A 27,473-nucleotide genomic window follows, 5' to 3' on the forward strand; every position below is an offset into this window, starting at 1 on the left:
GGTAAAAAATGATTTGAGGATAAATTTTTGAAATAAAATTTTATTTTTGTTTAGAAAATTCCATCAAAAATGATTCAACATTTTTATTCATATATGCATACATCGTTTTTGTCGAATTTTGAATCAGGGAACCATTTGTAAACGAGAACAAAATACAAAAAAAAATGTGTAGTCATTTGAAACGATTGTATTTCAGATATACATAATAGAAAACATGTTTTTATCTTCTCTTATATTTACATATTGCTTTACCATTCGAATGGTCGATTCTCAGTTCGCCAAGAGATCTGTTACTAGTAATATAACGAACAAAAAGCGGAAAAACTGGCGCACGCAAAAAAAAACGTTCCTTCTGTTTAATGAGAGGCAACACACATAAATTATAAGTTACATTATGGCAATTATTTATTGTTTTGTGTTTTATCCAATTCTATTATCGATTCACTGGCCGGAATAAAGTATATGTACAATTGAGACAACTAATGCTATCAGGAGGACCATACTCAAAATGACCACGAGCAACGAAATAAATATCATCATTTTGGGAAGATGAAAACTCCCGAATCCTAAGTGCATTCGCAATTATTCATTTTCATTCGTTTTTTTCTTATTTCTGTAGTCGCTCCCGAAAATTTTATTATTTAATATCACAGTGCTGATTTCTCGTCCTCTGGCTCTTTCTTTATCGGATGATTGCACTCCATCAATGCGGGATTTGCCACTGCTATTATATTGTCACCTCTTGACGCAATCACCTGAGAAAAATGATCAAAAAAACACTCGAATTAAACAACTTTCCTTTTCCGGGCGAAAAAAAACCGAATTGGTGAATTCGAAGGGTTTCTTCTGGCTAGGAGTTTGAAAACGTGCATTTTCGCAATGTTTGCTAGAAAAATTTACTTTTCGCTATTTTTTTATCATGTGGAACATCCTCAAAGCTTTTTGTCTCATCTCCGAAAAATTTTTTCCCCCTTTTTTGAACCCAGTGACAATGCAGTAGAAAAAATACCTTCAAATTGAAATCTCCTTCCTTATCAGTGTTATCAGCTTCTACTTCATTGAGGTCCTGAAAAACAATCGATAAAAATCCAATTCAATTAAGGAATCGACAATATTCTGATCATAAATGTGTGAGTGGAAAACCCTTACGTGCGTTGATGAAGATTCTTCGTTAGAGAAGGAAAATTGGCTGTCGGAATCGCTTATTTCTTCGATGCTCGTACCGAAAATACCGTTATTACTCTTCTTCCGCCAGACTGGACTGAAAAAATGTCAATATAGACAAATCAATAAGCAAAAAAAAGACACGATCTTTCAAATTTAAATCCAGGGATTTTGTCTATTGTTATTTAATGACATTGAATTTTTATTTCATCAATTCTTCCGTCGAATACTCGATTCATCCGCATTTCGGAATCCACCGCCCGAAGGACACTGGTACGAAAATTTTGATTCTTTCGTTTTTCACAGCTGTGAGAGCCGTTTTACAAAATAGCATTTTCGGGCCTCGATGAATCATCAATAATCAATAATTGAACTCGACAGAATTATGACATTTTCCTTGAAAATGTGGAAACAAAAAATATTCACCTGGAGGAACTGTGCCGTCTCGAATTCAAATTATTCCCATCGGATCCAGAGCAACGTAAATCCAACTCCGCCTAGAACACTCAACTGCTAAAGACGGGTATGACGACCGAATGAAGCGAAGATTTGGCTAGATTTGCCAAGCAACAGAGAGACAGAGAAAGAGAGAGAGAGAGAGAGAGAAAGAAATGGTAGAAGCACCGTAGGCAAATCCAAAACAAAGTAACTTAACGGAAGAAAGAAATGAAAATCAGAGAGTCAACAGAGAGTGGGACAAGTAAACCAAGCGATTTTCGCATTTGCGAAACGCGCACACACGCACACACGCACACACACACACACACACACACACACACACACACACACACGATTTCCACGAACTGTAAGTAAGATACGTAAAGTTCGAGGAATTCATGCCAACGATTACTTAATCTAAAAAAATATTTTCTCAATAAAAATACTATTAGTACGATTTACAAAATCTTGGCCGCAGAAAAGTACGTGCTGGATAAAAACATCTTCTCGTGCGAAATCATTTCCACGTCGGGAGATTGTATAAACGACAGAAAAGTTCTCATCAACGTAAACATGGAAAAGACTTTGAGCCCATCAGTCCCACGCCAAATTCAACGACAACGTGAAAAATTATTGAACACAATGGAAAAACGCAAAATAAAACACGCGAGAGTTGAATATGGAATACTTGACCTTATCAATTCCGTCACAGCCCTAAGTTGCCTCATTTTTCCATTCGATCCTTCGCTTTACCGCGGTCCCGTGTTCTTGCCACGAGCAAAGTGGGTTATAAAAGCCGCGACAATTATTCGTTAGTAAGCGCGTTTTGAGTCATGCTAGTTGCGACGTTTTCGCTCCGTTGCTCGTTCCAGTTTTGAAATTATCAGCTTTTTACTCTTTTCAAATGGAAAATGAAAAATATCATTTCTTCGAAGATTCCGCGCTAACCTGGGACGTGTCCTCGTCCTCGCCATCCGCAGGCTCGAGGTGACGGCGCTTCGAGCGCTCGCTCTCCGAATCGTCACCGTTTTCCCTTGATCTGGTCATCATCATACTGCGAAGAAAAAAAAAATATATGATTTTGTTTCTATTTCGCTTTACGAAATTTTTCAGTTTGACGATTTTTTTCAACTTCCAAAATTTCATATTCAAACTAAATTTTTTATGAATTCATCATGGACCATGAGAAAAATGATTCTTACTACTGGCTTTTGGAGTAATGATATCCAGAATCCCGTACGACACGACGAGCGAGTGGAAACAGTTCATCCCTGCGGGTCAGCAGAGCTGGAACGAATCTACATATTTGTGCAGCAGCTTCGTTGACCGACACCTCGTGCAGAGTGAGTGGTTTTTCGGGTTTTCTCTTGCAATCGAATCGCCCATAGATTGCAGCATATTTTCTAATTTCTTCCATTCTCCTCGGATCGCTTTCCGGAATAGCCATGACCATCTGTCGATGAACATTGGATTAAATACTACGACCAAGTGTTCGAAAACAAGACATAATAATAATGGGGAGAAAGAAAAACTAGATGAAAACAAAAGAGCATGATGAGAAGCCGCAGAGAAATTGATTGAGGGAAAAAATTCATTAATATGCCAACGAAAAATAATGAGGATGGTGCACAAAATACAATATTAGACATAAAAACATAATTAAACGGAAAAATAAAATAATTCAAGTGCAAAACGTCGAATGAAACGAAAAAAACAACGAATATGTAATTAGGGAAAAATGAAGATTGACGAAGAGACTTTGACCATGTCGTACACGTATACGTACTCGTGGAGGATCGTGTTCATCACAAACATGAGAAAAAGTGTACGAGAAAGAAGAATAAGGATAATAAAAATATTTAGAAAGGGAGAGAGAGAGAGAGAGATCGAGCGAGAAAAAGGGAAGGAATGATCATGAGCCAGGTCTGGACAACAAAAGTGGACAAGTTACTTGTATCTTTCATTAGTATGGCGATCCAGCAAAACATAATAATGCTTCGTTCAGGGGATCGAGAGAGAGAGAGAAAGAGAAAGAGAGAGAGATGAATATAGAGATGAAAACATATTGCGAGGATGGCCGGGCCCAGAAGGAGGAAGGCAGAAAACATATCGAGAAGGATTCTCGAGTTCAGGACGAAGGGGATAAGAAAAGCGTGCGATGTGCGTGACTTACGCACACCACCGGCCCCCTGCCAGTTATGACTTTTGCCTTGAATGTTTTTTCCACCCCAAGCCAAAGCCAGAAAAATCGAAATAAAAAGGGAATCTTGAATACACTTGTCGATTGAAAATTATCAACAAGAAAATTACATTTCTTGCGTCTTCGTCATCTTTACATTTGCAAGTAAACATTTTTTCCTTAAAAATTTCAATGCAAATGATAAACTGCAGGTATTTTCTTATTCCATATTTTTCTTAGATCCTCAGTTTGTTTTCAGGTTTTTTTCTCAGTTTGAGAATTGACTGCAGCCCCATTTTTCCAAAATTTTATTCATTTCTATTGAAAAAAAAAAAAAAAAAAAAAAAAAAATCCTTAGTGCGGAAATATTCGTATTTAGTGCTGATATTTTATCCTTCCCAAGGTTTCTATATACTTCTCATTGCTATTTGTACCTCGAGATTTTTACAGATCTTTTTTTTGACGTTATGAGGCTTCGGATCGAGAGGACGAATCGTTGATGCGAGACGCTCTGCAGCTTCGGCCAGCCTCTGAACTTGAGACGCAAGGAGTGACGGCGTTGGTTGGGTCGGACTCGCCGGTGCTCCACCGCCACTCGGACTCGGCGTTGTCCCACTACCGCAGGATGATTCGCACGTTCCCACCTAAAATGTCAAACGAAGATCGATAAAACACTCCACCTGGGTTATTTACGTACCCTGATTCATTTGATTTCTTTTCATGATAAATTCTTCAAATTGATAAAATAAAAAGTCAATGAAGAATGAAAATCTTCTCTTCTTGTTAAGGAGTTTCGGTACAGGCGATACAATGTTGCCATGCTAAACCATGCTAAATACATAAAAAATTTCAAAAAGTTCAGAATTTTATAAAATTTGGTCAACATATTCTTTAGTGCCAAATTTGGCAATACAATTTTTTTAAGATTTTTCTTCTACACAGTTATCGAGTAATTGATCACTAAAGTTCACGTGTATAAGCATAGCGTTTCCATATATATAGGTATACATTCCGGGCATAAGAAATCTGCTTTAATGCGTAATTACTCGATAACTATGTAGAAAAAAATTTTGAAAAAATTTGTGTTCTCGCACTTGATGGTGAAAAACATTGTCACCAAATTTGATCAATTTCTTAATATTTAGACTTCTGTACAGAAACTCCTTAAGTTCTAGCAAATTTGATGGGTCCAAGTTGAAGAAATCGAAAAATTGCCAACTATAAAGCCCATCGAACCTGTAAAATGCCAGGACTGTGAGAAGCTGTGTACGAAAGAGGGGCGTTAGGACTAGGACTGTGTCGATAAGTCGTAGTTGCGACAGGAGCCGCGACATTGGCCACAGGAACGACCGGACTCGCGCTTCTTCTCGGCAAAGGTGTCAGAGCTACTTGACTCGTTGTAAAACCGCCTGGCGTGACCGTGCTTTGTGAATTTCCACCGAACAAAGTGGTCGTCGAAGTCGACAGGTTCGTCGTTGGTTGTTGGGATCTCGGACTCGCGCAAGAGAAACCCGAAACTCCGCTCGTTGAATTCTTATTCGCATTTGTAGGCACTACTGGTGTTTGGAAAAGCGCTGTAACGAAAGAAACCAGAAAAATTGTAATTCGAGTTAATTAAATTGCGACTGAAAGTTACAGACGTTGTGAAAATAATGCAAGTACAGAAATTTTTCATTCCAATTGTTGTTGGTAAAAAACTGCAAATGTAATGAGAGAAATGCGAAAGAACGGCGGAGCTCGAAACGAATGAGCTCGATGAGCTTGAGATGAATTGTTAAGGAAGTTGGGGCATTAGAATGAAAATGATGTCATCGCTTTTAAACTGACTGCATCTTATAAAGTAGAGTGTAAAAAAAATCAGTTAAATTTTCAGACAATTTAGGAGCCTCGTTGCTGAGAAAAGTCACTAACAATTTGGGCCAAATAACATGTAATCTTATGGAAGTCAAAACACATTCAGTGATATCTCCGTTAAAAATGATGCTAAAAGTATGAAATATTTTGGGCAACATGAACAAGGCTTGCTGAATGATGTCAATTTTTTTTAGATTTATTAGGACATTCGCTGAGATTATATTAATAATCTGCAGTTTTAGAGGCTAGGACCGTCACCATTCGTGTTTTCGACTGAGCTTTCACCAGTTTTTCGTCTTTTTTTTCCCAACTTTTCTTTAAAGTGTATGCAACATTGCCAAACTGTAAACTGGCCTAACTTTTGAAAGGTACGCAGGTCATAACTTTTGGGTAAAAAAAATGACTGTACAGCCTCAACTTCCTTAAGGAAAAAATGTCCAAACAGAAATAGTGAGGACGTGGAAATAATCAGAGATTAATGTACAAACTTTTGCGAGAAAAAATAATAAAAAATAGAAAAGAAAAAACAATTATGACAACGAGGTAAAGAATCAAGGGATGAATATATCATAAGAAAAATTTTGAAAAATATGACATAATTTGGATTAATAATGGTTAAAAAAATTAGCGAACAGTAGAGAATGGAAGATTCGTAAGATTCGAATAAAATGAGAAGAAACCGAAAAGAATGGTGAGAAGCTGAAAAACAGAATGAGGGAAGAAAAAAAATCGGAGAAGATGAATAAAAATTCATTGCAGGCCGTCAGCCTCGTATCGTACGAGACTTTTATTATACAATTACGAACTTGGCTGATTTGGAATCGATGCCGGATGAATTAAGGAGATTTGTTTATGAGGAATGAATATAGCGAGAGAGAATTTAAGAGAAAATAATGGTGAGATGAGATGAAAAAATATTAAAAAATACGTTACAAGGATTCGTGATCCATTCTTGAAGCGCCTTCTGCAATCTCCTCACGTGCAATGGTTTGCTCGCCATACCAACGAGCGCCATTATTTCCAGAAATTCCTCCTCCCCGGCGTCGCAGAGTTGCTGCACGTCGTCACCACCTCGCAAAACAAAACACACGCACGCACACACACACGTATATACGATATTTCAAGATGACACAAAACCACCGTTCAAGAGTTCCGTGCATTTTTCGTCTTCGTTATTTATTATCGGCTATGAAACACGAGACAAACTTGTAAATACGAATATCTCGAGAACGAATCGATAAATTAAAATTAAAAAACTATGAAATTTTTGACCACCATCTTCTTTGAATACATGAACATTGGTAATTTAAAATTTGGGTTCGGAGGGAGAAAAACGAATTCTTACGAAAAAATGGACGGGGAATTTCGACCTGCATAAGCGTCGAAACTTCGTGACATTCGATTTTCAGATATTCGTTTATCTTCCCTTGATTCTCTTTTTTCGTGGATGAAAAATAACTTGTATTCGACATTTGACCGATTGTGTAGATTGAAAAAAGTGAAAATCAAGGCTTACCCATTTCCAGAAGAGTGTCGTAGTAACCGAGAAGCGAAGCTCGTTGCATAACTCTGTACAATTGGAGCTCGGCCTCGTTCTGAGGAACGGAGGTCTGGACCACTGTGCAAGGAGATGAAAAAAGAAATGGATAAAAATGGATACATGAATTAAGAAAATAAAATGAGAAGGAATGAAGTTAATTTGTAAGGTAATTGATGAAATAAAATGAAGAAAAACGTTGTAGCAGACGACTGCATATACATATATACGCGTTGGCATACACATATATCGTCGTTTTTCGTTCTTTCTCTCGTTATATAGAATCGCAAGGGTGTCCTGACTAGTTTCTTGCAAATTTCGAGGAACTGGGATAAAAAGTGGCGAGGCGCTGAACGCTCGAGAGAGCTTCAACTGTTGAGAGTCTTTTGCTCTGCGTGCACACACGTAGAACGTATAAATTAATACCGGTGAGACGCGTGAGCGGCAGTAAGGAGAATGAAAGACTAAGAGGGAGAAAGAGGTAAGAGATTTTGAAAAAAAAAACGTTCCGGAGAGAGGTAAAAGAGCGTAGGCACAACGGTGAGCCACAGACAGAAACGGAGAAAGAGAGGGGTAGGAAAGGAGCTTCTGAAAAAACTGGCCGACGGTCTTATTACCAGTGGCCGGGGCCGGTCTCACGCTTATGTACCCTTTCTCTCTCTCTGCCCCCCCCCCACCCCTCTTTCTTTCTCTCTTGCTACTTTTTAGCCACGGCTATCGTCTCTCGTCATACGGCGCATAGCGCTGGCGGGGTAGGGTGACTTGCGTCGCGAGATTTTTATGTATGCCACCACCGCGTTTGTTCGTGAAGGAAAGAAAACGAAGGCGATGGGAAGGAGAGAAAGAGGGGAGATGAGAACCGAAACGTCCCAAGCAGATCAGGGCGACACGAAATAATGCTGGATTCGATGCGCATCGATCGCACAATTTTATAAGAATTCGAAAATTCCGAAATAACGAATACTCCCTACGAGGACTCGAATGTATTAAACGAATATGCAGAGCGATTTAAAATTTTATTGATTCTGTCACAATTCGGAATTCGTGGGAATTTCATTGAAAATTCGAATGCGCGGGAATATCAAATGTAACGCGTCTGGAAATTTGAGACAATTATTTGAGAAATGCGAGCAGCATTGAAAATTCATTCCGAAATCCAATTAAGGTATGTCATGCCCGTAGGATCATATTTTATGGATGGCTAAATTGCTCGATTTTTACTTCCTAATCAAAGATATTATCACTCTAAATTAATGTCAGAGTTATTAACTCGAAATTGTAAATAAATATTTCCAATTTATTTTTTGACGAATGAAATTACAAAGCATTTATTAAACGGGGATCCCTCACTGACTGAACCCGAAATTTTATTCGTTCCTGGCCAAAATACTGTAGTTTGCTGTGTAAAAAATCGCTTTAGAGAGCGCAAAGGGAAATGGATCGAGAAAAAAGTGTTAATAAAAAGACAGAAGGCTACGACAGGGATGGCCCAAGCCAAGAAGAAACAAAACGCCGAAATAGGCAAACGCGAGGTTATTCGAGTGCTCATTACCAATTTCGTTCAATTTTTAACGTAATATATCTTTCGTGACACGTCTAAATAACTTGTTCGAAGTAGCTTGTCGAAAATAACTTAAAAAAAATAAATTTATTCAAAAATAACTTCTACATAAATAACTTCCGCAACAATAACTTTTGCAATAACATCGTTCGTAATAATAACTTGAATATAACAACTTTTCTGAATTATTAGAATACTATAAGATATTCTGAACTATTATAATACTATGGCTATTCACACTTGTGTGCGCGTGTGCGTGTGTAATGTGTCAATGTGTTGTATACGACAGATATTATAATCGTGCGCGTTGATAATGTAATTATCATATCTTTATTACTAGTAAAACAATCGTCTCGAATTTTTTCCCGACCTTAATTTTATGCTTCATTTTTATTGTGTACGTTTTTCATAAACTTCGTAAGAAGCGTTCACTCGTTATATGGAAAGATAAACGATTTTTTACGCATAGTCCCGGTGCTCCTTTGTATTTTTCTTCATATTTAAACACGTTTACCTATAAATAACCAATAAGACGAACCCTTTAAAATTTGATATGCGTGTCAGTCGACTAGCCATTTAAACTCTGTGTAAATTTCAAGACTTTCTTAAGAAAATCGTTTCGTGCATGAACTACCTTAATCGCAGCATCAGACAAAATTCCCAGTTTTTTATTTCCATTCCCTAATATCGATTCGCGACGTAAAAAAGTTTTTTAGTAATCGTTGCAACCTTCGAGATAGAGGATCAAATCGACTCGTCAAAATTTATGGATGCGGTGAGAGAGTCGAAAGCTTTTGTGATTTTCATAAGTATTCGAGCTATGCAGTTCGGCAGGTCTGTCGAAAATATGCTCCGCCAATTCTTATACATGTATAAATACACACGCATGCGGATACACATATATAAAGATATACGTGCCCGGGCAGGCTCTTCCTGCCCAGAGCTCCTCCCCCCAATTGTGGATTCTTTATTTTCCTATTCCGGTGCGGATTTACCACGCGTACCTGAAGCTTCCTTCGCAATGTAGCCTGTCATTTGCATAACGACTTTTTTTCGCGAAACTCGCGGCCTTTTTTTCAAATCATACGGCGGGAGAAACGTGCACTCGTAAAATTTTTCTTATACTTTCATTTCGTACTTGGGCGATGCAGAAAATAAAGAAAAAAAACAAAACAAAACAAAACAAAACAAAACATCGGCAACGATGATAAAATTGAATGATAAAGTAACTCACGAATGTCGTCTCAATACTTTTGGTGAATTAATTAATGTAAAATAGATTTTCCCAGCATGCGCAGAGTTTGAAACAGTACGATAGAAATCAGTAGAGGAAGAAGAAAAAAAACTTGATCCCTCGTGCTCTGTGGGACCCTTAGCGTCATCATTTTCTCTACGAATGTGTACCCTTCTGCTTCGGGTATGATATGACCCGCCTCGAGAGTCCAGTCTGACCGGTAACCGAGCCTCGTGACCTTTTTTTCTTCGACAAACCCTCTGCTGCTGTTTTGTGGGTACGCAGGCCCGGGGCCTTGATACTTTGGGTCTTTGAGACCGGGAGGACATAGCCGAGGGTGCTCCAGGTGCATGAAACACGCGTCTCGGATCACTTTTCTTCTCCTCGCGGAGGTATTTCGTTAATTGAATAAATTCAATGCGATTCATTCGTTTTGAGAATATTTTTTGAATCGTTTTCCTCGATAATAGCGAACTTGATGGGCAGAAAAGATTTTTTTTACCACATTTCGTTCCGCTGAATTCCGTTGAATCGTAACATCGTTACTGCTGCGAAATGTTTTATGCAGTCAAACTATTTTGTTGGTTTGTTTTTGAAAAATGACCACTTTTTATTCAGGCGTAAAGCAAGCACTGTAATTACTTCGTCGAGCATCATTCTCAATAAACCGTCGTGAGCAGCCCCGATGAGGGAATTTCGTTCAAATCTATTTCACACAGCAGCATAGGAGGTTCGAGTAAGCGATTTTATTTTTTATTCAAAACGACGAAAATCTCGACGAAAATATAATCGAATGGACAATTATAATTGCTTGGTCAAAACCCACGAGAAAACGAAGGATCGTGGTCTGTCGAGCAACGAAAAGCGCGGTATCGCCATAAAGCACGCAGAGTGCTGCCCCCTTCCGGGGCTAGTACATTGTGAAAGAGGCAAAGCAAAGTAGACGCGGAGAGGCGTAAGAAGAATTAAGAAGACTGAGACGAAGGAGGAAGAAAAAGAAGGAGGGGCTCCGAACTCTCTCCTTCGCTTCTATAATACACAAAAACGGGTCTAGCTTCTTAGCCCAGCGTCCACGGTGGGTTCGCGCTCTTCTGGCACCGAGCAACTATACAGTACGTTCGTATATACATACATATAGAGGTCTATAATACTATAGAAAAGCATCGAAGCAGTGGCGGCGACGGCGGTTAGTATTTCGCTTTTTGCCGGCATTGTAATCAAGGAAGGGTTAGGTGAGTTTTTGCCAACGGGTGCCCTCGCTATCCCTCTCTCTCTCTCTCTCTCTCTCTCTCTTTCTTTTCATTCTCGCTCTGGACGTTCAGGACAAAACACAAAACACACCGTGCATCAGGCAGATGGACCGAGTCGCGCGCGTCCAACAAACTCATGAACCACCACCCATCCGCGTTGATTGATCAAAGTCTATAAAATGCATATTCACCGATATGAAATTTACGACCTTTTCAAACCTAATCAGCGGTTAATTTTCGCTGTGAAATTTTTGTACCAAAACGCCCTCTGACGAACAACATTTGTAGCATACGTCGCTTTTTTCATCACCGTGACAAGTCTAGCAAGGCGAAACTCCCTGCTCAATTTTTACTGTATCTTTTTTCTATTTCAAGTGCTTTTTTATTTCGTACTTTTTTTCGTACGTCCGATGCAATCTCTTTAGGTATGAGCAATATTCAACGTCAAACTTTTGTTTTATTCAACCAACTTTCCTTTCCTAAATAACCACTCTTCGGTGCTCTGATTCCGTGCGCAAGTTTCGAAGGTACATTTTCCTCCTCCTTTCGCCCTTCTCGTTCGCTCTTTTGCGATGTTCCTCTTTTTAGCAACTTTTTTTCTCCTCTTCTTTGACATTTGTGCATCACTTAAGGAAGATATTACGTTACTTGTGATTCAAAAAGGCAACTGAACTTTTTTGCTCTCTTTGTGATCAAAAAAACGATTAAAATTTATTCTCGCAATTATTAAAATTATGTGTAATTTATTTGTTAAGATTGATCAATTTTGAATATTATGGTAGCGGTTAAAATACTTTCGTAGTAAAATCGTCCAGCAAAATGTGACAACAGCCATCTTCTATTTACACGCGTATGCATATCTATATTTTAAACCAGCTGGCTCATGGGGTTGTCGAAACTTCCGCTGTTTATGCCGTTATTACTCGTTAACCTCAAAAAGTGTTTTTTTCTTTTTCCATTCCCAAGTTATTTTCAACGTTAACAAGGGTTTTTTAAGACATCATTGGTCTCTAAAATCATTCCACTTCCTTATTTTCGTTTTTGGCTCTTCAAAGTTGGGAGGATGCTATTACATTAAATTCAAATCATCACACAGGGAGTGTACCTGTCATAAGAGCCTTTGTATATAACCCTTCAAAAAATGTGATTTTTGTTCATTGATTTCTCGATAACTAGACGGTAGATCCTCTAATAATTCCGGGAATGGATGCATGGTGTATATTTCTAGCATATTTCAAAATGTCAAGTCTTAAAGTTGAAATTTTCAATTTCCATTAGATTAGCGCTAACTTCCTTAATGCTGGAATCATTTCTACTGGGACATAGCTCAGACGATCGAACTTTTTCCATCTTCAATGGATGCACCGCTGAGAGAGGTAATAACTGTTACAATAATACCTTTCCCATCGAACCTTGAAAACTGTCGTTGGAAGCGCGCCATTTTCTACGGCATCAAGGAAAATCGTAATGCGGATCTTCGCAGCATCCATCGTGGACTGTGCTAACTTCGAAATGATGAGTTTATTATTTTCGGAACATTAACAACGAAAAAATACACATTCTCGAACAATTTCTGTTGGACTTTTGTTTAAAGAAAAGAAAAGGAACGATTTTATTGATAAATTGTAAGCAAATACACTTTATTTTATATTGAAATAAACATCTGGACTCGCTCGTTGCCAGGACTCGAATGAAAGAAAAATAAAGCACACACGACATGCATCTATACAAAACATATTCAATTTTTTATAATAAATAAAGGCGCTCCTCTCGTTGCTAAGTTCTTTTTTATTTATTTATTTATTTTATATTGTGAGTGTGATCAACTCATTCAGCTAAAAATTTCGATGGTCAAAGGATGACGATTAAAATTTGACGAGAGTGATCGATTGTCAAGCATTACGACGTCATTACTCTGTCGTCTACCGAAAATCCCAGTTTTATCGACAATCTGTAGGTTTTTTAAATTTTATGAAATCACTCGAGAGCTGATAAGAAAAACACAGGACGATCGATCATGTCTTTGGAGTCAAAAAAGAGCCCAAAATTATTTTACTCATAGCTGTTCTGATTTACGTTTACCGGTGTTGAATATTCGTCTTATCGATTTCAAGAAGTATAATTACCAGTACATAAGTATTTCATAGTACAGTAATTCGTGAAAACTGAAGAAATGTAAACAAAACACACTTGGCGGCGACGTTGCGATTGTAATATCCTGTATTGGTGTTTGAAGTAAAGCTAGGTTATGACCGCTGACGGCATCATCTGTTAGTTGTGACGTTGCCACATTTTTTAAGGTGGTTCCTCCACGAGATAGTTAAATTAGGAAATTATTTAAATTTGGCATACGTATTATTTAACATATGAATAACACCTCTATAAAATTGTAACAAGTTTTACCATCCCGAACCCGAGATATATGTAATTGAAGTTGACTCAATTAACACGTAACATATGGACCATGCATAGGCAAACAGCACATTATTAATTCTACCGTTATTAATTCTACTTGTGAAAAAAAATTAAGGTGATTGACCATCGAGTTTGACAGATATAGTCTCGAGAAGTACGAAGGTTTAGGCTGCAAACGATATATTTTGCAAGCGAACAAGCGAATGTCGTCTGTATAGGCAACCTTTTCTGTGTGTTGAAGCGTAGCCCGGATAGTTCCGTCAAAAAATTTACTCGCGATGTCAGATCAAAAATACTTTTAGAATAAATTTTACGAAAGCAAATGATATTTGTACTATATCTTCTGGCACCGAGTACTTATATAGGGTCTTTACAAAGTTAATGATTACGATCCGAACGAATTATCAACCCTTTTAATATGCAGACGGTACATAACTTTTGGTTGGGGCTGTCGCAGGGGATCGACCTTAATATCACTTCGTCGTTCTCACAATTTTCAACCGGAAATCAAAACTTTTTTGTAAGATTATTTCGTTAAAAACCTGGCGAGGTACAATTTTTCCATTTTTTTACCAAATTCTGAATGACCCATTTATTCTAAATAGATTTTCCAATGAATAATCTTGGATTTTGGGCGAAAAAAACTATGTTCATGGCACTTCCGGTCGATCTTTTTCCATAAGCGACGTGTATTCGGTGCCTCAAAATGCTCGACTTCGCAATTTAATTACAAAATAACTAGATGGTCAATCTAGCCCAAATTTTGCGAATCGTCGCGTAAAATATTCATCTACACCATATCAAAATTTCAGGTCAGAATCTTGGATTTGACCTGGTGATCAATTTAAAAAACCTCAGACCATTTTTGCCGTCGTCCTGCGTAGGCTGACAGAGCTTTGTTTTAATCGGTCAAACTGTGTCAAAGAATTTTTATTTCCTAAATTCCAAGTGAGGTTAGTCGACTCTTGAATCTCCATTTATTATTGAGCAATGAATATATGACCTTGAAGTTTGCAACGTTGGAGTTCAACGAAATGAACGAAGAAAAAATTTATAATTAATTATTTTTTTATTTCACGAATTATTGATGTGGCTTGAAAAATGACAAATTGGAAATTCGGCAGGGAACAAATATTGGAGATTTACTGGAATTATTTGAGAGTTTTTTTAGATCATTTCGTTGGACTCCAGCGTTGGAAACTTCAGCGTCATATGAATATTCTTTTGTCTCTGGGCACTTTCATGTTTAGGATTACTCGCCGAATACTTCGATCAATCTGTCATTATGTTTGAACTACCGAATCCTGCGATTCAGTGAATCTTGAAATACTCGCGCGCAGCGATCGAGTCGCTAACAAATACCAAACTACTGATTTTACTACTTTCTAATATTAAGGATGTACAGGCGCGAGGGCTGTTTCTAGAAAGCACTCTAATTTTTTTATCTTGCAATCCAAAATTTCTTTTTTTATGCCTGAGGAAATTTCAAGACCCCTTATCGATTGTTTGGTTGAAATATTAACAGTCGAAAAGTCGAATGTTCAACTAAAAATTTAATATATTTCTAAATTAAATGTCGAAGATTAAAACCATTATTTATATGAATTGAATCGCGCGGAATCTAATGGTATGTTAAAAAGGGGGCTCAGCGGCCATCTCAATTAGACATATTGAGTTGAAGACGACAAATGATTGCAGAAAATTATAAATGTTCTTTTCAGTCTCCTAAAATAACAATTGAAACAATTGAATTGATTACTTTTAAAATGTATGTCTTTAATAATTAAATAATCAAAGTATTTCAGAAAATACTGCAAAAGCTGATGTATTTTTTATTTTTTTCTTTCGATCGCGCCCTCTCCAAATTCTGTAACTTAACGCGTTGAAAAGATATGGATTATTTATTTTCTAATTTCATCAAAAAATGTTGCATTTATTCGTACACATTTTTGATGTTTATTTGTTTTTAATTTTTTAGTTTTTATAGTAGAAATATTCTGAAATTAATGAAGTTTGGCTTTGCAGTGAATTTCACAATCGGAAGATAACTAAAAATCGAAAAAAAAATCTGTACAAATAATTAAGGTTTTCGGTCGAGCCATTTTAAGGTGAGAACGATTTGAAATCGTTGTAACGTCATAGAATCGGCATATTCGCGTATAGTAGAGAGCGCTAGGCCTCGCACTGGTTGTTTCTTTGGCGTCGAGACGCTACCGCGTCTCTTGATATTGTTGTTTAGCCCTTTTTTCAGTCAAATCCATCGAATGACTGTTTTAATAGTAATAATCATAACAATAATTATTTTTCATAACGAAATTAAATAAAGTTGGTTAATAACGTGCATTATCGTCGCGAACTTTGCGAACCTCGTTACTCTGACATTGAAATAAATTGTACGTTGGGGATGCGAAAAAAAAGTTGGTAGAAATTGTAATCTGGCATTTTAGAAAATGACGGTTGAGGCATTTTGGGTGGCGAAGATGCCTCTGCGCGTTCGGTGTACCGGTGCGAGGGGGTCGGTACTTTTCAGTCATAGGTTGAAACGAAGAGAGCTTAAATTTCGTGGGGTACGGCCCATCGGTTCTGACGTCAGACTCAGCTACGAAAATTCGGGGCTTACCCCTCGAGCGAGTCTGTCCCACATATTTTTCAACCCTCAAATGCGAGAGCCCTGAATGGTTCGGAGGGGTCGCGAAAAAATGGCTGCCTGGATCGCAGCCGGCGAAGGTTTCAGAGCGACCATTTAAAAAAATGTCTCCGCAACCTTTTCCAACAACGACTTCGCAGTTTTTAAACAACTAAAAAAGTGAAGACAATCGAATGTAACGGTTAATCGTCGTCACTCTGCAACGGTTCCGCATTCTCTTTTTTCTTGTTTCGACGATTCGCCTCTCAATCTATGTACAAAAATATGATTTTTTTTCTTTAAAATTCGTGCGCAGCTGCATAATTTTGAATGCGATAAGTTTCTTCATAAAAAAACGTTACGGGCCGCAAGGGAAAAATTCCGAGAAAATTGGATGTTTCGGAAAATATTTTTAGCCTTCGAGTAAAAAAAAATACATACAAAAAATGAGATAAGAAGGTTGTTAAACCAACAAAACCGTTGTTGGATCATCAAATTTTTGCAAATAGCATGAAATTTACCAACCCAACAAAGATCCCCGTTACTCATTTTTCTACGGTGCTGAATATCGCTCACTATACGACGAAAACATCGTTGAATAAACCGAAGCTCTATTGAATCGAAGAATTTCGATTTGTTCGACACGATCCAACGGAAATCAGCCAGCTACGTTGCTCCTTTAAGGGAGATCTTGCGTTACTTGTGATTCAAAAAAGCAACTGAACTTTTTTGCTCTCTTTATGATCAAAAAAACGATTAAAATTTATTCTCGCAATTATTCAAATTTTGTGTAACTTATTTGTTAAGATTGATAAATTTTGAATATTATGATAGCGGTTAAAATACTTTCGTAGTAAAATCATCAAGCAAAGTGTGACAACAGCCATCTTCTATTTACATGCGTATGCATATCTATATTTTAAACCAGCTGGCTCATGGGATTGTCGAAACTTCCGCTGTTTACGCCGTTATTACTCGTTAACCTCAAAAAGTGTTTTTTCTTTTTCCATTCCCAAGTTATTTTCAACGTTAACAAGGGTTTTTTAAGACATCATTGGTCTCTAAAAACATTCTACTTTCTTATTTTCGTTTTTGGCTCTTCAAAGTTGGGAGAGGATCCTATTACATTAAATTCAAATCATCACACAGGAAGGAGTAGTGTACCTGTCATAAGAGCCTATGTATAACCCTTCAAAAAAATGCTGCAAATAAAAATTTGCAAATTGCTTCCTCAAGATGGTTAAGATGCACGATGCTCTTTCAATTTTCAAACAGTTTGCAACTTTCAATTTTCATCGTTTTTCTATTTACATTGAAATTGAATAATTCAGACAACTCTGCTGGAAAGTATAGAGGAAGTACACACATAATCTTACAAAATTTCCAAAAATTGAAACGGTTAGACGTATTTTTGAAAAACTCATATTTTTGTAAAATTCAAAATGTCATTAAATTTAAACCGCTCAACTGATATTCCCTAAATTCAATACCAACCTTTCTATTATATGATAGTCTATTTATAAAAAAAAAAATTATTAATAAATCTTAAAATTTTCGAAAGTTAGAGCGGTCGACACCCTTTTCATGAAAATTTCAAAACGTCGTCAGATTCGTCATTTTTTTACAAATTCTGACAAAATTGTCAGAGAATGAAGAGCTTGTAACATTATATGCAAAACGGTAGCCCTCTATCTCAAACCGTTTCCGAGTTATAAGCGTTTGAATTTTGCAGTGTCATAACATACACGCACACACATCCGGACATTTTTTCTAGATATGATTTTTCGATGTTTTGGAACATTTTGAGCACATTGACATTGAAAACTGGACAAAAAAATTTTCATCGTCACACAGCTTCCTCGACGAGGAAGCAAAATGTGATTTTTGTTCATTGATTTCTCGATAACTAGCCGGTAGATCCTCCAATAATTCTGGGAATAGACGCATATTTCTAGCATATTTCAAAATGTCAAGTCTTAAAGTTGGAATTTTCGATTTCCATAAGATTCGCGTTAACTTCCTTAAGTCTCAAGACTCAAGGTTCGAGACCCCTTAAAACATTCCATCAATAAATGAATGTATGGATAACGAATATTGTGAGCCGTTCGAAAACGCAGATTTCGACATCTTTGTCTTCGAGACTCGCCTTTGGGATTACGCAACATTGAAAAATCCATAAACGCATTACAATTTCCAAAGAAAACCTACGAACACCGAATACGTGAATCCTGGCAGGCAGTTGAATGAAAAATGTGTAAGTATACAGCGCCATAATATCAAGAGAATGAGATACGAAGCAAAAAAGGAGTCCCACGACGTCAACTCAACGAGTTCCCATGCACACACGCCCGAGATTCGCGAATGAATTATAATCGCGCTAACGAAATTCCCGCGCGAGTTCGTGCATTTTCGAAAGGGCTATGAAGAGCGACATTTTTTTAGGATGTTTTTTGTTTCTGAACGATAATCCGAGAGGAAGATGCGAGGAAGCGCCCTCGCGCCTATACCTGTCCGTCGTCGAAGTACACGCGAGTCGAAGCGCACATGGCTCGTTTCCCCCACCACTACGCTCTTCAGGCGCAGGTTTCCCCCTCCGGTGCTCGCGAACGCGAGCCCCCGGCCCCGCTCGTCGCGCTCTTCTGCCCCTTTTTTACCCCTTTCGCTGCGGCGCATATGCATATGCACCTATAATCCCCTCGTACACGAGAATTAAACGCCACTCTGCTATTATACACGTATAAATATGTGTTCGTCTCTGTGGGCCGTACATGCGAGCGTATAATGGTACAGAGAGAAGCTCAAACAGGACCAAAAAAATCGGAGGAATCGGGGAAAAAAACAAAAGGGTATAATACCCCACGAGCGAGGATCCGGGCGCCTCTTTTCTCAGGACTAGCTCGTTTTTTCGCTGCTTTTTTTATCCCTCAACTTCAACCCTGTTTCCACTCTCTCCTTCGCGCAATGACGTTCCTCACTCTCCCTTTCTCCCTCTCGTTACGTAACATTTTTTTTCTCTCCGCTTCAACCCTGGCTCCCACCCTTCTGGCTCCTTTCGGAGCTCTCGGCCGAGCCACCGAAGGACCTGACTCAGGGACCGGGCACGATATGAGAAGCCTTTTCTTCCCTCATCACTTTTTCCTTTTCACCAGTTTCATCGCTCTTATTAGGCGAGAAGAGAAATAAATTGGCCTCCTTGATTCTCGCTTCTGAGCCTATTTCTCGTATTTTCGTCGCAATTACGTTCCTTTCCAACATTTCGTTTTTAAGAATTCATCCTCTTTTTGGGGCTTCTCGCCGCCGCGATTCTCAACTACTTCGCGGGCTCGAACATTTTCTTTGGGATTTTGTGCGTCTATTTTTTTCTTAATTCAACGCTTTTCTATTATTTTCCGAGATTTTTCAATAATTTATCCGCTGCCAGAAGATTTCACTCTTCATTGGCAATGAATATTTGCTGGAAAAGTGGAATTTACGGGAAAATATTAATTTCTCGATCCCATAAGCTCTGTAATTGATCGAGAGTTGCGTTTCGTACGTCACGCAAACCGCAGACAAAAAACGAATAGAAAAAAAAAACGGACACCCTGGAAGTGCGAACCCTCCGGTGACGAAAGATGCTGCGTGATAGTGCGACAAAAAAGTCCCGAAAGTGGCGAAAAAAACTTTAATGTATTCAATGGGAACGCGTTCGAGTTACGCGTGGATTCGTGCATGGGAAAGTAGTTGATGAATTTTTCCCTGGAGCTTAAACGCACATGCGTTCGCATTATCGATTTCGCGACGAGAGAATCATTTCTCTGAGTGGATTTTCGACAGCAGACCTTTTTTTTCGTGTCTCTTTTTTTTCGATTCCACGACGATACACTGGCGGGAAAATCCTTTCCAAACTTTCTAGTCGTTCGAGCGATCTCTCTGCTTTCCTCAACACGAAACAAGCTTTTTTGTTGTCGGCTCGCGTTTGCAGCGATGTTCCTTTTTTCTGCACTAAAATGCAAATTTCTCGGAGTGCTTCGCATTTCTTAGCGGTATAAAAATTTTCGTTGCAACTCTCGCGTCACAATTTTATTCAATGGAATCGTTATTTTTCCACAAATACCAATTGTTTATTCACTTCTCTCGCAGCAATCGATTTCCTCGAATATCGTTCGCTTGCGATCCACGAGGGGGGCGTTGACAAGACGAAAACAGGATTCGCGAGAATTCTCAGACGATAAAAATAGTGCAGAAATGAAAGAGAGCAAAGAATACGTTTATAGTATATAATAAATTCGATTCCCAAGTTCAAAAACACGAATCGTAAAAAAAGTGTTGATTACGATGTTTCAAAACTTTGACTATTTTCGAGCGTAAATATTTTTCAGCTTTGCCCACCGTCGTGAACGATCCTTCAACTCTTTTCGTCTCGATCAATTTGTTTTTCATCGACGTGTTTTGAATCGAAGATCGATTAAATGAAACTCTGACCAGAATGACAACGAATTGCATCCAGTTTTCAAGCATTTCGAGTCAGCAGGGAGCGCAATTTTTTGGGCTATTTGCTCCGCTGGGAGGTTTTAACGACCGAAGCATGAAAATAAAATTGACGATTATTGCGCGAGCATTATCGTGAGAATTTGAAGTCTTTACGTGTTTTCGTGCTTTTATGCGTGGAGATTTTTTCCCTTCAATTTATCGTGTGACACGAAGTCACGAAAAAAGGGTTGAAAAACGGTTAATTACGACAAAGTCGTCACAACAATCGCAAAGACGTGACGATCGACCTTGCGTGAAAACGCTTCTGACGAGAGCGGAGAGGGGGAAATCCGAGCGTATTTTTCGATTAGTTTCGCCGTTTTTATCATCCTTCGGATATACGATTGGATCTCGTTTGAGGGGATAAAAAACTCGAAGAATATATTTTCGATGTGAAAAAAGTGTTTTGGCGTTGTAAAAATGTTGATTATAAATGCGTGATGATAATTGGAATACGAAGCGAAAAAATGGGGAGGGACTGACGAATTTATTATCTTCCGGAAGCCGAGTGCGGTGACCCAGGATCTAAAAATGTTTTTAAATCTCGATCGTAAGGCAGGATTACATTCGGAGGCAGAAAAGTGAAGAAACGAAGGAGAGCAAACATCGAGATGGATGTAAATCAACGAAAGATTTGTTTGGCCTCGAATCGAGATGGAGCGGGCAATTGAAAAGTGCAGCTGCGCCTCGTGTCACGGGTGAAAGAACGTCTTGTTTTCTGCTTCTCCGTTCAAGAACAATATCAGCGATGTGCGTAGAGGTCAAACGGTCTGATCAAACGAGAGAGTTTTTGAAATTGCGCAATAGACGGGGAGAAACTGACGAGAAGAGTGCGAGTCTCTCCGTTGTGAAAAACGAGTAGAGTTCGCTCGGATTTTCTTCGCGGTTAAAACAAACGGAACTCTCGAACTTGTTTTCTGCGAAAATTCTCGACGGTGAAATATTGAGACGTCAAAAAAGCGGTGGATCGAAAAGTGCATAAATAAACTGTAGTCTAAGATCCGTGATCTTAGAGTCCGAGCAATTTATCGTTTTCCGCAACGAAAAGAAAATACAAAACATCATCGGCAAAAACTGCGGAGGAAAAAAGGAATACAAAAAATCGTTTCTCCGGTTTCTTCCGCAGGATCTTAAGGAGTATGAGCGAAAAGACGCTCGACGCTGATGCTCGGAGCAAAACCGCGAGTTATTTTTTTGTTACTCCCTCGCTCGCTCTTCTTTCCTTCTCTCTCCTCCCCCCGCCCCTCACTTCAGCCTCCTTTCCTACGTCCTCTTTTCTCATTCTCTAGCACTTTTTCTACACTCCACGGGCACGAGATGTTTGTCTCGTGCAAGAACGAGGCAAAAACGTATATCCTCGCAATAGAGGTATAGTCGTTCCTTGTTTTTTCCTCCTTTTCGACTCAACATATACTTTATACATTTATACACACACACACACACACATACATATTTACAGCCTCGTGCAAAAGTATCAAGCACTCATGGCTCTTTGATCCACACCTGAATGTAGATATCGCGATGTTTAAAAATTGTAATTTAATTTTCATTTTTCAAGTTTTCGAATAACTTGTGGCATTAACCTTTCGATAATCGCACTGTGGGACTTTCTGACACTTTTTTTCAACGTATAGGGAACTACCTTGAAAAATGGGAGAATAATCTAAATTTTTTTTCTACTTGACAAACAATTAATATACTTTGGAATAGAGGTCAAAGAATTAAACAAAACAAACAATTTTTCTGGAAAAATAATTATTTTCTTCTGTACCGCTGGGTAGTGCGAGACTTTCTCGCTGCGCGACTAAAATCGGTTGGTGAGTATGCACGGTTCGGGTCAACTCGGCCGCTGTCCAGTAGTGTTCGGCAGCGTTCGGTGCGGTTGGAGGGGAGCGTGACACAGGAATTGGCTGAGAGAATCTCTCATCACGCGACTAACGAACATGGCGAGGTGGCACGACTGTCGAAGGGTTAATTTCGTTAATTTTGCTCCCGGTAAGTATATTCGTACACTTTTTGTGATTTTTCATCTCGATAATCCGCGTGCCGAGATCGTGAAATTTAGAGCTTGAAAATAAGAGAAAAAAGTGAAACAACAACTCAGGAAAATAAAAATTGAGGAATAAGAATTTAGAGAATTTTTTTCGCTGTCTCGGCTTTTTTTCATTAAAGCCTCTTAACCCCGGGTTACACCATCACCATGAGACGACTCGCCTCATTTATTTATAGTCGTCTGACTCTCAGAATAAACCTGATGCGAAAAAAAATTACATTTCTTTTCCAAAAATCAAATCAATGCAAGGCCACCTAACCGAAAAAACCGTTACTGACATTCAACAGCTCAGCACCCAGTTTCCTAGGATGAAAAAAATCTCGGCCTACCGGGCGTAAAAAAACACAAAATATTTGAAACAAACATAGCTAGAATGGCCCCACTCGAAAAGGCGTTCGTTTTTTTGACTTTTCGCGTAGATCATACAGTCGCGGGGTGCATTATACTTTTGCGCTAGGCTGTATACGGCCGTAAGGTTTGATGTATATAGGAGAGCACCGACGGCGGGTGTTCGCGAAAAACCAAGCACTTTTTGCGAGTCGTTACGCTTTTTGCAGTCTCCGTAAAAGAGAGAGAGAGAGGGAGGAAACTGTAGAGGTCGCGAGAGGCATATGACAAGAAGAGAGCGCCTGAGTCATCTCCGTCCGCGAGTTACAATACACACAGGCATATACGTATATAGATATATCTCCGTACGAGCGTTTTTTTGAAAGCTGCCACAGTAAAAAACGAGACATCGCTTTACGTAGTCGATGAAAAAAAATTGATCGACTTTTGGCCCGTAGAAAAATTACGTTCGTAGCTTCGCTGTCATCGGCGAGAAAAACCCTTTCCGATTAAAATAGTTATAGGGCGCAAGAGGCATTGGGCGAAGGGTGGGGATCGATACTTTGAATTATTGAGTGCCTGTCCGCGTGAAAAATCACTGAAAAATATGCTAAATCTTGAGGGACCGATGGGATTTGAATTTTCGAAATTTTGAGAAGCTCTCTTTTCCACTAAGAGTCATAAAGAGCTCGAAAAACGCCGAGGAAAACGAGGGAAATAGATTTTTTAATGATTCAAGTTTTTTCGATGAAAAGTAATCGGTGAAATACGCAGCGATGAAAATACCGATGAATTGAGAAAACAAATTTGAAAGAATATCGAAAAGCCCTTTTGTAAAAAGTCATTTGAAAAATACGAAATCAGAGATCCGGGGAGTGAAGCACTGCGCGAATTCATCGTCTACGCATTGCATGAGAATAAACCTTTCAATGTATACATGTGTATGTGTATAGATGTATAAAATGTGGAGAAAAACGCAGTGTTCTCTCTCAGTCAGCCGGTAAAAGTCTTTGTGTGTTTCTTAAGCCGAAATATTTATGGAGCAAGTTTTTCGTCTCACGTTCCGTACGGAATCTGTATACACATATATAGCGAAGAATATGCGTATAGGATAAACAGCCGAGAGGAAAAAGAGACCGAGAAAAGATGCAAGGAATGAGAAAGAAATATTGGAGTTGTGGTCGAGGGAATATTGAAAGAAAAAACCTTTTTCTTGAACAATTATCGTCGACGAGCGCTTCCTTTTCAATAGTTCGTTCGTACAATCATGATTTTTATTAATTTGGATAAATTAATTTAGTTGAATATCGTGATTTGATTTTCAATCAAAGTTTTACGTTTCTCATTAATTTTGGTACTTTTAGATCGTTCCGTAATATTTCCTTCGGGCCAGCGAAGCGAGGATCGCGAAATTGTATTCAACTGTGTGCAACGTTCTATTAGCATAACTCCGCTGGGCGCGTATAACTCCCAAACTAATTGTTCGTCGGTTGTAACTCGTGCGCGTATGCGCCACGACGATTTCTTCGCCTCGGGATAATGAACGTTATCGAGCTGTTGCGGATTTATTATTTTCGATTGAAAAAAGCAGCCCCTGATCCGGCCTGCACTCGCGAGAATTTCTTGGGAACGTTTTTTTCAAAGGCCTCCACTGATTTCTCAGCTTTTTTGTACAGTTGTGCATAACGGGCTCAATCAGTCTACAAAATAAATTCAGAGTCGAATGCTTTTTACGAAAGCGGAAAATCCGTTTCAACGATAATAAATTGAGTTGTGTTACAAGCATCCAATTCCTAAGCTTCTTTTCGAACTGCACGTTTCTTTTTAACACGATGGAAAGTGCAAATATAGGCAATTACATTTGCAACTTAACTCTAAGAAATCCTTGATAACGTTCATTCGAGCCATTGTGGAAGGAACGTGTGAATAATATCATCGAAAAAAGTGTCAAGTTCGATAATTCGGTTACCGAAAAAAAAAACACGAATTGTCTCCGCACTCGATAACAAGATGCCCAGTGTCACGTTAAAGAAAACTACAAAGTCAACGAGAGAGAGAGAGAGGAGAAAAAAAATTATTTAGTTGGCACCAATGTTGATTTCGTGTTGTTTTAAGGTAACTCCTGTACTGCATGCTAGTCAAATGAGTGCTAAATTTTCAAAACGCTTTTAGACCAAGTTCAACGTACCGATTAAACTTATTTTTAGTAGATATGTATTCAAGTATATTTTAGATTAACGTGAAAAAATATTAAAAATGATAGTTTTACAAAACTATCAACTGATAGATGCAAATTTCCATGATGACACATTTTCACAGTTATTTTTCAAAGAATCATCTGTATTTTTTAACCGATTTTATTCCACCAAGTCTCATTTTGTTCCTCAGCTGATCCTCTATAAATTCACCACGTAGGTTTTCCTTTAAACTCATTCCTTCAGAAATTATGAATGAAAAAGTTTTTTCGCTCAATGAACAATTAGCTGCAACAGTGAAACGATCAAGTTAAAAAAACAATTACATGGTGGATTCATAGAGGACCGGTTGACGAACGAAATGAGACTTGTTGCAATAAAATCGATGAAAAAACGCAGATAATTCTTTGAAAAATACCAGTGAAAATGTGTCAGCGTGGAAATTTTCATTTATCAGTTGATGCTTTTGCAAAACTAGCGTTTTTCATATTTTTACATCTTAATAAGATATGCTGTAATACAAATCCACTAACAATACATTTAGCCGGTACGTTAAACTTGGTCTAAAAGCGTTTTGAAAATTTAGCACTCATTTGACTAGCAAGCAGTACACAAGAGTTACCTTAAATACGTTTCGAATAATACGATAGAAAACAAAAAAACCAGAAATAACGGTAAAAGTTGGAAAAAAGAGAAAAATTGATGAATTACTCACGTGTACCGTTGACGTTTCGGCTGAGGATTCTTGGAAGACCGCTCGCAGTGGTCTGATGTTGTTGAGTGACAGACGGAGTAGTAACAACAGCGGCCAAGGAGGTTTGGTTCATCGAAACGGAAGTAATGTGTCCAAGGCTCGCGACATTTAGAGTAGAGGATAAAGAAGATGTCGCGATAGGCGTTATCGTAGTTCCAACAGTGGTTTGCTGTGATGACTGTTGACAGCTGGCCGAGCTTTGTACGGGAGATGGTGTCGCAACGCCACGCGGCGTTTCGGCCACACCAACGATCCCTTGTAAGCCGGTAATTCGACTTTCCATTCCCTCCGATATTATTCTTTATCACCACCACCAACACTTTCACCCTCACACAGAAAAGCAAAGAACTTACTGTCCTACTCCCGTTCGAGTAGACCTCCGAAACCCTGAATCCCATTCAATCAAACACATTCGCGAAACTTTGTCTTTCTGTGCCCAAAATTAAAAAAAAAAAAAAAAAAACTGACAATAAAAACACTGGAAATAAGACTCAAACAATAGCAAGACTTGTGAGAAATGTGGGGAAATAGAAAAAAGGCGGGAAAGTTGCAATGCTCGAAAGATAGAAAAACACTCGGATGCGTAGGACAGAAAAATGAAGATCGAATAGTCAGGCACGTGCTTCGGGAGGACTGTAGAAACGACGAGAGAATCGTAGAAAACTCGTTGCTAAAAACTCAAGTTGGAGATTGAATTGAAAACTGTTGAAATAAATCAAAACTGATAATTCGATGGGATGATATTGTGAAACGTTGATATTCCCGTAATAATCGTCATGCAAAAATATTTGACACTCGCGTTAATTAGAGGTTTCAACGGCTCCTGTGAACTTTCGTAACAACCGTGAGCGCCCTCTAACGCGAATGGATTTTTGACGCGCAAATCCCTTGTATATTTTAGTAACAAGGGGCTGATGAAAGTTTTTGGGCCAGTTCACTCGAGTTGTTCTCGCGTTTGCGGGGTTTTATGTAAAATTTCGTATCGTCGGAAAGACACGAGGCACAGCAGAGAGAACAAGAGTTCGTCAGCGAGGGAGCAGCGATCCGGTACGATAGCGTGCTACACATTGTTTGTCGGCTCGTTTCAGGCTCCACGAGAGTCTCTGTTGGCCGTTTGCTCCCCACCGCTCGGACAATCGGCGGAGCTTGGACGCGCCTCCGCTATCGCAACCCTGTCCTGTACAAAAACACACACTCACACGCATACACACACACATTCAAATCTCAACTTTTTTCGCGCCGCTATTTCGCCCGGTGCACGACGGGCATTATGCGCACGGTGACGCTAAAGAACGTCAAACCAAAAAGAGACAGAGAATTTTGCCGGAAAAAATTGGAGGGGCAGGGTGAGAGGTTCGTCGAAAGAGCTCTCCC

General features: G+C 38.8%; 1 protein-coding gene across 2 annotated transcripts; it reads right to left on the minus strand.

Annotated features, from left to right (window-relative positions):
• Positions 1-172: 172 nt before the first annotated feature.
• On the minus strand, positions 173-27,177 carry nab (NGFI-A-binding protein homolog). Of its 2 annotated transcripts, XM_043422273.1 has the most exons (11): positions 26,061-27,144; positions 7,152-7,253; positions 6,569-6,706; positions 5,018-5,355; positions 4,216-4,425; positions 2,805-3,055; positions 2,551-2,656; positions 1,591-1,661; positions 1,150-1,261; positions 1,010-1,066; positions 173-755 (listed from the first exon to the last, which is right to left on the minus strand). In XM_043422273.1, exons 1-11 carry the CDS (start codon positions 26,380-26,382, stop codon positions 648-650), a joined length of 1,815 nt encoding a protein of 604 aa, XP_043278208.1. In that variant the 5' UTR covers positions 26,383-27,144; the 3' UTR covers positions 173-647. The 2 variants fall into 2 exon arrangements, with proteins under 2 accessions (XP_043278208.1, XP_043278209.1); XM_043422274.1 differs by lacking the exons at positions 173-755; positions 1,010-1,066 and having other exon boundaries at positions 1,210-1,256; positions 26,061-27,177.
• Between the last annotated feature and the right edge of the window lie 296 nt (positions 27,178-27,473).

Source organism: Venturia canescens, chromosome 6, assembly GCF_019457755.1.
Source record: "Venturia canescens isolate UGA chromosome 6, ASM1945775v1, whole genome shotgun sequence".
Lineage (NCBI taxonomy): Eukaryota > Metazoa > Arthropoda > Insecta > Hymenoptera > Ichneumonidae > Venturia > Venturia canescens.

Coding starts and splice junctions, on each gene's coding strand:
- nab (XM_043422273.1), bottom strand. CDS start 26,382: ATGGAAAGTCGAATTACCGGCTTACAAGGGATCGTTGGTGTGGCCGAA. Junction 6,707..7,151: donor CGACACTCTTCTGGAAATGG/GTAAGCCTTGAT, acceptor TTGTTTTGCGAG/GTGGTGACGACGTGCAGCAA. Junction 4,426..5,017: donor ACAGTCCTGGCATTTTACAG/GTTCGATGGGCT, acceptor TTGACATTTTAG/GTGGGAACGTGCGAATCATC.